General features: G+C 31.3%; 1 protein-coding gene across 3 annotated transcripts; it reads right to left on the bottom strand.

Annotated features, from left to right (window-relative positions):
* On the bottom strand, positions 6,670-10,626 carry LOC104760567. 3 transcript variants are annotated; one of them, XM_010483511.2, is made up of 6 exons: positions 10,274-10,626; positions 9,548-9,706; positions 9,392-9,452; positions 7,818-9,308; positions 7,570-7,723; positions 6,670-7,475 (listed from the first exon to the last, which is right to left on the bottom strand). In XM_010483511.2, the coding sequence occupies exons 4-6, from the start codon at positions 9,273-9,275 to the stop codon at positions 6,823-6,825; spliced, it is 2,265 nt and encodes a 754-aa protein (XP_010481813.1). In that variant the 5' UTR covers positions 9,276-9,308; positions 9,392-9,452; positions 9,548-9,706; positions 10,274-10,626; the 3' UTR covers positions 6,670-6,822. The 3 variants fall into 3 exon arrangements, with proteins under 3 accessions (XP_010481813.1, XP_010481809.1, XP_010481810.1); XM_010483507.2 differs by having other exon boundaries at positions 9,409-9,452; XM_010483508.2 differs by lacking the exon at positions 10,274-10,626 and adding an exon at positions 9,955-10,062 and having other exon boundaries at positions 9,409-9,452.

Raw genomic sequence — 13,129 nt, 5'->3', positions numbered from 1 at the left:
ATATATGAACTTAATAATCCAAGAGAGTTTAGTCGTTTAGAACAAAATCAAATAAATACAAACAACATTGTCTCCCAAAATTGATTATTCAAGATAGAGTTTTAAGTTCCTTAGTCTTTTTGTTCATCCACCAATTTAACATCGAGATTGGTTCACAGATTGAACATAATCTTTCAATTTTTCTCTTTATTTCGATGTCTAAATTTAGAGCGTATATAAATGGTCCAGAAACTTGATTTTTTGTTATTTTTTCTTGAATTACATTACATATAATTATTAATAATATAGTGGGGGAGTGGAATGATGTGCACGTGGAGGCGTGACTTGGGCACGTCATCATATGGAACCACAAATCTAATGTATGTAGTAAGGTTGTGTCCGTGACAAGTCAGAACACTCTCTTCACCACCTTCTCCTTTCAGCTTTTTGTCTCTTCTTTATTTTCTTTTACTTATTCGTTTATACGAATAATTATTTAAACTATCTTACTCCACTAATTCCTAATTTGTATGAGCACACTTAATACTTTTCAGTTTTCACAGCCTCAATAATTTTTATACATATCTTGTCTTGGCCTTGAAGAAAGATGTGTAACTGTATTATTATAAGAAAATATGTCATACTGGAACGAAAAGATTAGTTGATTAAATGCGTACAAACCATGAGAATGTTTGCAGCCGAAGATTACTAAACCCAATTACTAAAGCTCTTTTAGCCTTTTCGGCACGCGGGTTCACATTCAAGTTTCAACACATAGGTGTATACAACTTACAACATACTAGTACTAATTTTTTACTTTATGTGTTTCATAATATATGATATTTTAAAGAAGTAATTTTGTTTTATAATATAATATGCTTTTAAGTTTCTATACAATTTTTAAACTAGTTTAAACTTTATATTATACAGTTTTGTTTATGATTGGTTAAATTTTTTTAAAATAGTTTTTATTAATCTGCCGTGCTTTTACTAAAAACATCATATCTTTTGAAACAAGGGACTAATTTTTTTTTTTGTATAAATACAACATAGTTCATTGTCCGAAATTAAATAAAAGTTCAAATATTTAAAGTTTCTACTAACAGGGAATATATCCATCCCATCTCCTTCAACGTCCATATAACTACACAATAGAAAGAAAGAAAAAAAAAAACAAATTTGATTCAATGCAAATGACATAAAAAAAATCATCTTGTAATTATAGATAGAGTTGAAAAAATTTTGATAGAAAAAATCATCTTGTAATTATCGAGGCATAAAGATTGATATAGGAGAGATCGATGAGTAAATGTTAGTTTGGTTTGATATAATAGCAGATGTGACCTTTGCCTAATAAGTAACAAATAAGCATAAATAATTAAATAGCGACCCCAAAATCCCTATTTTTGTTGCCTTCTTTTGAGGTAATGAAAGGATAGAAAAGACAGAGAAGGTGTGCATGTACGAGGGTGGTAGCTATCTTTTTCATCATCAATTTCTTTATTCAAAATTGTATTACTCCTTCAGTTTTAATTTCCGTTTTAATTTCTGTTTTAAATTAGTTGTTGTTTTAGAACTTAATTTTTGTTTCGTAATAATTGTCGTTTTTATTTTTTAATACAGATGTTTAATGAATATTTAGTGCTGGCCCACCCCTAAAGCAGGTAAAGCAGCTGCTTTAAACCACATCATATAGCAAAATTTTAGTGACACATATTTGAAAAATTAGGCAGTTCTGTTGGGTTTGTGTCATGCAATTATGTGGTAAGTCATGGGATCAAGCTTAGAGAAATTGTCATAAATACCACTAAAATTGGTTTTTATTCCAAAAATAACACAATTTAGTTTTTTTCCAAAAATATCACTAATATGTATTTTTTTCCAAAAATACCACATAATTGAATTAAAATTATAATAATAAAAATAATCCCCAAATTCTAAATACTAAAACTTACCTCTAAAAACCATATCCTAAAACTAAATGTGTCAACCCAAACCTAAAAAAAAATTTTACATCTTTAAAAATCAATTTTTGTGTTTGTGGTAATTTTGGAAAAAAAAAATTTGTGGTATTTTTGGAAAACAAAAACTAAAATGTGGTATTTTTGGAAATTTTTTTTTAATGGTATTTAAAGGAATTTCTCTTCAACTCTGCTGATTCATTTACAGTTTTTTTTTTTTATCTTTTTTCTTTTGCTTTTTATTTATTACTTTTTGGTTTAATTTCCGTTTTTAACATAAAAATCTACAAAAATTTGAATTAACTTAACTATAAGATATTATAATATTCAAGCAAAACAAAAATTTTATACAAAAAATCGAAATTACTTCTTGTTCTTAATCTTTATTTTATTATAATACATTATTACCAACTACTTTAGATTAGCAATGATGTCTACCGAGTATTTGCTATAGTAAAAGTTAGAAAAATTAAATTTTAGATTGTTATTACATTTTTCCATGTTTTTTAATTATATTTTAGCATTATAGTGAAAACAATATAAATGTGAAAAAAATATTAATATTATATAATATACAAAATTATTTTTCTATGCTTTAGGCGACCAAAATTCTAGGACCGGCCCTGTCAATATTCCAGTTTTATCCCTGCTGTTATAAGATTTTGGCGGATAAAAAAATTATAAAATATTTTAATAAAGAGCTTAACAGAAAATTTAATAGTTTTTTTAATTTGTGTGCAGAAACTTTATAGGACAAATAAAAAGAAACATAGGAAGTATTATTAAAAAAAAAAATCTGATAAAATGATACATTGTGTAGGAATAATGATTAATGTATACTCTTAAACAAAATGAAGTCGGCAACCAGTCGAACCGAGTGTTATGCTTTGGAAGAGTCGGGACATGTCTCGAGTTCGAACATCAACTGCGGGAAGAAGACTATATTTGATATAATTCAATCCGGGCTGAGGACTAAGCTCTACTGATTTTGTCTTGAAACTTTTCATAGAAAAAAGGTGTAATGATTATTTGATTAAGAACATTATCTAAATTGAAAAGAATAGTCGATCTAATGAAAATGCTACATATATAGATGAACTAGATCTTTATACCATCCCATCACTAGCTTGGATAGTTGGATCATTTTGGATCTTGCCAAATCAAAAAAATTAATAGTGACAAGCTAGTGATGTGGATTGTGGGTTGTCTAAAAGGAAGTCTATAAACATGGGCAAAAGACATCTATAAATATCATAGGTAATTTGCATGCCTCACCTAAACGATCAAGGCCTTGGAATCCATTAAAGAAGGCTTGAATAAAGCCTAATAAAATTGGAAATACAATTTTGTTGTTTCTACAGAATATGTCGGTCCCATAAACAACATGAAGTAAGTGACATGTTTGATTATTTTTAACATATATTTTTTGATTATGTTATATTTTTTTTGCAATAATTTATTGTAACTTCTATTTATCAAAAAAAAATCCTTACATCTCTTTTATCTGAAATATTGTTTTTTTTTTTTTAATTTTGATCCAATAGATAATTATATATCATTATAGTATTTATTTCCTTTAAGATTTTCAGTTTAATTATTTTCAGAAACAGATAGAACTTATTTTTTAAAAAAATCTTATTTGAGACTAAAACCAAATAAAATAATATGTCCAATTAAAATTAATTTTTGTTAGAGTATAAAATTAGATGAAATCATTACAATGAAAACTAGCACTCAATGGAATGAAATATAGAAAAAAATATTATTAAAACAAAATAATTTATGCCTTTATATTTATACTTTCTTGCAAAAATACTTTCTCTTATTGTCCATTTTCAATAATACCCTTTTCTTTATACAAATTAAACAAATTCTAAACCCTAAACTTTAAATACTAAACCATACATCCTCAAGACTATACCCTAAATATATAATAGAGAACCCAAACTTAACTTCTTTTAAAAGTTAACTTAACACATTGTAATTGTGTAAAAGATGTTGTAATTGTGTAAAAGAGGATAAAAATGAAAAATGACTAAAAATGGTATTTTTGAAAAGAAAAGAGATATCTACATAAAGGAATTTCTAACAATTTCTCATAGTATTTAATTTCATAAATAAAATCATTTGTATGAAATCAAGCATTATAATTTAAACTGATGAGTGAAATTAAAAAGAAAAAAAGTCAACAAGATAAAAGTTCATATGATTCTATAAGTAAACCAAAATAATATAAATTTGAAATATTACGTGTGAGTTTATATTAACAAACCAAACTAACTGTTTAAATGTGATAGAAACACATTATTTTTGATATGCAAGATTTTTCAGATATTCTATAATATTCTATAACTAGGTGATACCCCATGCTATAGCACGAGATTATATATTTTGTTAGTTATTTTTTTTTTGTAATTTGTATTTTTGTAATATAGTTTTTTTTATTTTGACTTATTTTCTTTGTTTATGTTTATTTGTATATTTGGGGTTATACAGTAAACTGGAAATCCTAATAGAGTAAGTAGTTTGTAAAATGTAGCTTTTCACGGAAACAGACACACTGCAATATTGGATAGTAGTTTTGTAAGAGAATAGACACTCCACAATATCGGATAATAGTTTTGTAAGAGGATAGACACACCGCAGTATCGGATAGTAGTTTTGTAAGATGATGAGTTTTTCTTTATTTTGGTTTGTTGTCAAAAGATGAGAAGTTGCTTGTTAAATTTTAGTGTGAGATATTTGAATGGTTAGGAAACCATTGTATTTATAGTGATATTGGGTATATTTAGGTTATCATTTAGAAGTTAATATTTGATATATCAAATATTAACAAAATTGTAAAAAAAACCAATTTAATTTATAGTTTGATAATAATACCTGTTTTAACGGGTTTAACTCAAACTTTTTTTAGTTTTTAAAATTTTTAAGAGTAAAAATATTAATATTATTTAAATATTTTATAGACTTAAATATATTATAATTTTTAAACTTTTGACGGAGTTCAAATATTTATAATCTCTTAAACTTTTTTCAAAAACGTAAATATATTATAATATGTTTACTTTTTAAAAGTTTAAATATGTTCAAATATAGAACCAAATTAAACTGTTAAATTTGGATACCTGATAAATCAAGATTCCTGCTCATTTGTACTCAAAACATATTAGTCATATATTTATAGTGATTATGAACCATATTCCAAAATATTTAGTCGATGTGGGATATACAATACACATTTTCTGTAAATTAGTTTACAACTTTACATATATAATTTCTGCGTTTTTTATTATTTCCATATTTACTAATCATAATTAATTACTATAATTTCGTTAAGAAATATTGAAAAATCTAAACTAAATGATGATTTATTTTTATTTAATTGTATTAAGTTGATTTTTTGTTACCGTAAATATCTCACAATATAAAAGCAAATCAAATAAGTTTACATATATATACAATTTCGAATTTGATCTATTGATTATTTTGGAAGCAACAAAGTCACAATCCATAAGTATTAAAGATTTCTCATTATTATTAATATTCGTAATAATTATAGGGATTAAGAATGGTAATAGTTAATATTTGATATTACTGAAGCCATTAAATACTCGGATACCAGTTTCCTTATTTATAGGGATTATACCTCTGTTTGGCGACGTGAATAATTATTCTTGAACCAAAGAACATATAGGATCCGAATATTATAAAATTGGAGTACAAATGTGCATTGATTAAAACCATGTTTACCATAATTATTTATACTATTTTGAATGAATTTACAATAATTATATAAAATTAAAATTCTTTAATTGCAATTATTTTCTAAATGTGCTTCCACCACTAATTATTAAATAATATTCTCTCCCTTCTTTTCATTTAATCTTTTAGGAGAAAATATTTGTTCTAAATTAGATTAGATTTTTAAATCTCAATGCAAAATTGATTAGTTTTATTTATTGTTTTTAACAATTTATCATGCATATTATTTTTTCATTGGTTAAAGTGCAAGCCACTTGGAGTGATTAAGATGCTCTTGCACTAGGCTAATACAATGATTATCAGAATCCCATAAGTAGAAATATTCCAAACTTGCTGATATTTTCGTACCAATTTGTTAAAGTTCAAGATATCAACGTTTAGATTTTTAGGCTGTGAATGGTGACAGTGATCAAGACAAACAAATCCGCCATCGGTTTAGTTTGTTCTGAAAATAGGATGGACAACAACTGCTGCGGATTAACTTTATTCATATATGAAAATGATTGTAGTTGGTTCGCGACAATTTCCGTTCTATTTTCTTTAAACCACACCACTGTAAACTGTATTTGATAAATGGTAAAGAAAGAGTCATCTAATCTGTTAATAGATTTGTCTGTCCTGACCGCTGTCACCGTCCAAACTCTCTATTAACAATATTTTTGTGTGAACTTGTGTGAAATGATGAAATATGTCAGCAAATGTAAAACAAAACACAAAAAGCTAAGAGATTACTTGGAGAAGGAAAAAGTCAACACCTGTTTGTCCATAAAAAAAAAATGTCAACACCTAACACTAGTGCATGCGTCCACACATTGGTCCAACTTTTTTTTTTTTATCATTATGTAATTGTGAGCAAAAGTAACTAGGACGGCCTACTTTAGGAAGTTGTAGGTACTCAGGTTAACATTCTGAGCAAAACCCAACAAATCAGATTAGAAAGTTTGGAACAATCTTTGAGACATTGGAATAATAGAGAGATGATATCTATGTAAACACTACGTTACAATATCATTCACCCAAAAAAAAAAAATTAAAATAGAATGTGGAATTGACCTTATATTATACACACAAAAAAACCATATAATTTACATTCATATGATTAACAAATACTTGGAATGAATTATTTGGGTTGTTCAGACAAATCCATCAAAGCCTCTTCCACTAACTCCTCCAGTAACTTCAACTCTAGTTCCTCTCCCATTGAATCCATTTCCAATCTCAAACACTCCGGCGAACCAATCTCGGCTACTTCAACCCTCACAACTTTATTCACAGCCAAACTGCTCAAGTCTCCGTCTTCATCCCACCAACGATCTTCCACTCTTCCGTTACCCGTTAAACATTCTTGCATTCGGTTTATCACATAAACCCGCAATGGCTTACCCGAGAGAATTAAGGGACTACGAGGTACGAGATAGCTCGGTGTTAGCTCCAAAAGCAGTGTGTTGACAAGGTCGAACACTAGATTCTTCACGTTTGATCCGAGTCTTTGCTGTTCTGTTAACTCTGCGTAGCTGGTTCTCAGAGATGGGTCTAGTGGACTCTCTGCAGAATGCCATTTAGACAAAAGATTGTCTGAAACTGCATCAAGATCAGCTTCTGATAATAGTGTGTTGATGAGGAGACGCAAGTCTTCTTCCTCGTCTCTTGTCGAAGTAGTAGAGCGTTTAGATGAGAAACACCGAGCTACTGTTGAATCATCGAATGAAAAGGTTCGACCAATGGAACCTATCGGAGGCGATTTTCCTAATAAGTTGGAACTCATCTCCCGTCCTGTTATTACCAAAACTCCAGTTTATAAGGAATCAATATGAAACAGCAAGATAAAAAGGTAAAGATAGGTGCTATGCTATACATGAAACCTTACCAAGAGAAGAAGATGATCTATCTAATACAGATGAATTAAAAAAGATTCCATCATCTTCATCGAAAGAAGTTTCCAAGACTGAAACTGGACTCGGTTCATTACGCCACTCACTAGAGTTTCCAAAAGTGGTTGCCTTTGCAACTGAGAAGTCTCCCTGTTGAGATATATGTGACAAAAAGCATATTTGTTTGTAAATAAAAATGTAACAGAGTAACAGATTAAAAATTAGCAAATGTGTTTTATACTACCTCACGAGAATTCATGCTTCTGGCAGACACTGATGCATCACATTCATCGTTACACCGAGAATCTAAGATTTCGGAATTCACCACTTGGGATTCCTCAAAAGATCTCTCCTTACTGGACTTCTTGTTCCTTGAGAAAAGAAAGTTTGAGACTTTACCTTTCAGAGACCATTTCAAACTCTTTGACTTTGTCAGCTCCTCTGGAGCTTTGGATTTCTCCTTGTTGGTATCAAGAGACTTATGTCCAAGACTTGTTGATGATTCAGGGAGAGATTTCGACCGCGAAAGGGTTCTAAGAGGCTTTAAGTTTCCTTCTTCTTTACTGAGATTACCAGCTAAGCAAGATGCATCATACACTCTAAGACTTTCCTGTTCATTACCTTCACTTGTTTCTTCTTCTATTCTAAGATCATCTCTCAAATCTGGAATTGCAAGCATATCACCTAACGTACTATTAGAGACTTTCTTTTCCATAACTTTGGACTCCTGCATATTCTCATTAGATGCTGCCATCAATGCCCATCTTTCAGAAAGGCGTTTCTTGGCTTCTCTGCAGACGGATGATGACTCAGGGGAATCAGAGGCTCTGCTAAAGGGAGAGGAAGAATAAGGGCTATCATACTTGTTGATATAATCCCATGAATGTCTAGAGACCGGTGACATGATTTCAGAATCTGCATAGTCGTTAAGAGAACTATCATCGCCTATATAACCATTAGAGAAGGCAGAAGAATGTAAAGTTTCATCCTTTAGAATCTGTCTCTTCACTCTCCTAGCCACATCTCTTGACTCTCTCTCCTCAAAACCTCTTGGAGATGTTGGACATGATGAAGCCTTTGTGACATGACCATTAGGTTTGAGAACAACTATTCGAGTTGACTGCCTTGTCGGATATTCTTCTTCAGCCGGCCATTTGAATAAATCACTCTTCATTCCGTCTCTCGCAGATTCAATGGCTGCTTCATTTCCTAACTTTTCATCAACAATGATCTTTGAAGGTTTCAAAATAGTGATCCTCTTTGACTTCTCTGGGGTTGGTGGCGCAATGGACTCGAAATTGTGGAGATGATGGGAGAATAAGTTATTTGATTCTTGCAAAAACTCGAGGAACAACTCCTTGTTCGAACTCAAAACTTCCATAGCTTCTTGAAACTCCTTGGAATGTCGAAGTTTATCATCTGTAACCAAACGTTTCGCCTCCAAGAACTTCTCACGGACAATGTCCATATGCTTCTTGCTTAAACCCTCCACACCATTACTAGGTTTCTGCCAAATCTCATAGACATCTTTATATTCCCCGTGACTTAACGACCTCTTTAGACGAGGCTTTGAACTATTACTCCTTGGAGCAGGTTGTGTCTGAGGAAATGAATCAAGACCCATCAACTTAGCAACCAAATTTGTCGAACTGAGTTTAATATCCACTTCTTTCGACATTTCCTGTTCTAGAAGCATCTTCATCGGTGTTCCACTGACTCCACCGTTCCTCACATCCTACACTCCCAATAAAAACAAAAGATTAACACTTTACTCATTACATAAACCAAAAACAATCAGAGAAAGCAAATTGTCTTTACAAGTTCAACAAACTCACAACTTTATCTTTTATTTGATCTAACTGATTCCTCCTGATAGACCCTGTGAAGCCATCATCAATACCATCAATATCAAAACGACTTAAAAAATCCTAACATTACTAATCCTAGAGGTTTAAAAGAGAGAAGAAACCTAACCATTAACAAAATGTGGTTTCTCAGTAAGCAACTTCTTTCCATTACCAACTGTTCCAAAATCGAACAGATTAACCACCCGACCCAAACAACCTGGAATCTGTCTTCCAACGCCATGACCTTGAACGTTTCTTCTTCGTTGCTTATTCATTTCTTCAACCCCTGAAACCATCACAATCCACCATCCATTAACAAAAAAAACTCAATCAAAGTCCTAATTAGTAACAAGAGTAGACAACACAAACCAAAGAGAGAAGTTCAGATTCAAGAATAAAGAACCTTTTAATATTTTTACTTGGACTACTGAAAGAGAATTATAAAAGGAAACATAAATCTTGGGAATTAAAAAGAAAAGAATCTTTAGAATTAAGAGCAAACAAATATTGGTCAAAGAAGAAGCATTTACTTACCAAAAACTTCTAATCAATCACAAAAAGAGATAGAAACGCAATAACTGCGTTACCGACACCATAAGAACAAGAGAGAACACAAAAAAAGGCAAGTTGAGCAAGCAAAAGGTAACACGGAGAACGTCATAAGGAAACAAAAAAAAAAAAAAAAAGAGAGAGAAAAATTTCAGCAAAAGAATGTGAAAAAGTCTTTTGCATTCTTCACCGAACATTTCGCAAAAAAAAAAAAAAGAACTGTTAAAAAGTAAAATATGGTTTCGACTAAAACGACGGCGTTTCAACTGAGAAAGAGAGCAGAAACAGAGAAAAGACAAAAGACCTGTTCGCCGGAATCTGCATTCTCCGGTGAAAGGTACAAGCTTTTCGCCGGAATTATCTGTAAACGCTGTAAAGATAGAAGCTTTTTCGCCGGAGTTCTTGATAAACGCAGTAAAGGAACAAGCTTTAAGGCGACAAAGATGGAGGCTTTTGTATTCTTCGTCGCTGTGAAAAGACTTGCGCAGAGTCGTCAAGAAGAAGACTATGGTGACATCACCGACGCAATGACGGACTTGAGACGCGTTTATTAAATGCGATTAATTATAAGCGACAGGTACGGAAGTGGATGATAAGTAGAGAGAGAAGAGAGAAGAGAGAAGAGAGAGAGAGAAGTTATGTGTTGTCCATAGATAATGGAGCAGGTTTACGACTTTGGAACTACTACAAAACGGTGTTAGTTTTTTTTTTCCAAACGTCTTTTCTAAACGCGTTTCTAGTGGGGTATTATTATTACAACAAGGTTTTTTTTTTTTTTTTTTTTTTTTTTTTTCAACCAAACATAAATGAATTAAAAGAGAACTCCAAAATTGTAAGCCCAAACCGGAGGAAAGTAGTTTACAGAAGAAATTTCGGAAACTAAAGTTCTAGAAGAACAGACTAAGCAATTTGCCCTTACATTAGACTCACAGGGGATCTTATCCAGGGTGAAGGAAAGGAAAAACGATCTGATCATAGAAAAATCCTCTAGTGGGATCTAGAAGGCGGGCCAATCATCGGACTTCTGCACCATCGCGAGTAGTTCTGCACAATCTGTCTCAAAAGCTTGGCAATCCACTCCTGCCGCTAATATAGACTCCATAGCCCAAATCAGGAGAAGCGTCAAATCATCACCACTGCACAACCACCACCCCAAGCCCTGTAGATCATCCGAACTTTTCCAGGAACCATCCGTTTGGCAACGAGGGAAAGATTTTCTAACAGCCAAAGAATCCGAAGGATTTGAATAATTCCCGGTGAAAGATTTGGCATCCTCCCATAATAATTTGTCATTAGTCGCCTGATTTAAAAAATCTAACGGCTCTGCCTCCATTCCCTGAAAAACATTTTTATTCTTATCTTTCCAGATTGACCAAAGTATCCAGGGAAGACGAAAAGTGATATCACAAATTCCCGGATGCGGTGCCGCCCGCCAATATATAAAGTCCAGATTCGCGTAGATGGAGGCATATGGAAAGCCTTCTGGATCTAGCGGTAAAGGAGACCGCTCCCAGATACTTCGCGAACGCGGACACTCAAAAAAAGCGTGGTTAATGGTCTCTGATTCCAGACCACACCGTTTACACAAGGTATCACAGCGGACACCACGGTGTGCAAGCCGTTTCAGTACAGGGAGAGTACCAGCAGCGATCTGCCAGAAAAAATGTTGAACCTTAGAGGGAACCTCAAGTTTCCACGCTTGAGCTCGGAGAGCCGTACAAGTAGGTTCGTATTCAACTCCCCTAATTAATTCCCGTGCTAACCGATAGCCTGATTTCACCGAATACTTCCCTTACTTAGTAAAATGCCATACTAAGCAATCTGGTTTATAAAATTTACTAATCGCAGTACTCCGAATAATCGGTATATCCACCGGATCAAAAAACTCCTCTAATATAGGTAAGTGCCAATCCTTTGTAGTTGGATTAATTAAATGATTAATCATCAAACTTGGAAGCAACAATCATCAAACTTGGAATCAACAAGGTTGTGTTGTGTGTTTAATATTTTTTGATGTCGGAGAATTTTATAATTAGGATGATTATATAATTAACTTCCTATAATATTTTATTTTCTTTGGTCTATTACTATATTGGATATATTAAGATTTCCTTAATCAGACTGTTTGATATCAAAATATAATGATATATTGGAGTATCAAAATATATCATTCTAATTTAACATATACGTTTTTGGAGAACAATAATTGTGACCCAATCAGTTTTGATTATTATCATTAAATCAGATCATATTTCATAGAATGTTTAATTTTTATTTCGAAACGGATTCAGTTTAACCAAAATTTGACGGATGTCCGCTAAATTAAAACAATCTATTAATATTTTTTTGATTAATTTGGATCAGAAAAATTAGATCCACATACAAACCCAAAATATCAAACTTATATATGTTTCAATTATACTTTGGGTATCAAACACTACAACAAATGGTCTTATTGAGACGAACGTTTGTGACGAAAATTTCACGTCACAAATTTGTGACACTTTAGATATATTATTGCGACTAACTATTTTTGTCACAAATTCGTAGATATTTTGTCACAATTTTGTGACGTTTGAAGTCAGAACCAAATTATGTCACAATTAATGTCGAAAGTGTGACGATATTATTGATTGTAACAAATGTGATGATTTGGTGACTAATATATAGTCGTAAATTAGTTACGATTTTATAACAGATATATGAGTCACAATTTGTGACATTAAAGGGACAAAACTGTAGTTATAAATTGGTATGAATGACTAGCATAATATTTTGTGATAAATAGTTACATAATTTTGTAACAAGATTTTCATAATAGTGGTTGATTTTAACAATTATTTATTTTGACTTAATTTGTAATGAAATAATTGCAAAAATATGTTATACTTGAGTGTCATATTGTTTGACTATTTTTTTATGATAAACAGAAATTAGTAACATATTTTTGAAATAGGATAATCATCTAATTTACATGTTAAAAGATTTTCTAACAGGTTTTTAGTTTATCTTTATTATTATTGTTTTTAGATAAACTTAAAAGATACTTAATTTTTTTTTTCTTATTAGATAAAGTCAACAAAATACTTAACTAGCTGTTTCTATAATTCTATTGAGAATAGGAATATCATCCATCGATATATATATATTATATTGCTTT

This window comes from Camelina sativa, chromosome 18 (genome assembly GCF_000633955.1).
Source record: "Camelina sativa cultivar DH55 chromosome 18, Cs, whole genome shotgun sequence".
NCBI classification, from domain to species: domain Eukaryota; kingdom Viridiplantae; phylum Streptophyta; class Magnoliopsida; order Brassicales; family Brassicaceae; genus Camelina; species Camelina sativa.
This window is presented reverse-complemented; position numbering and strand designations above follow the sequence as displayed.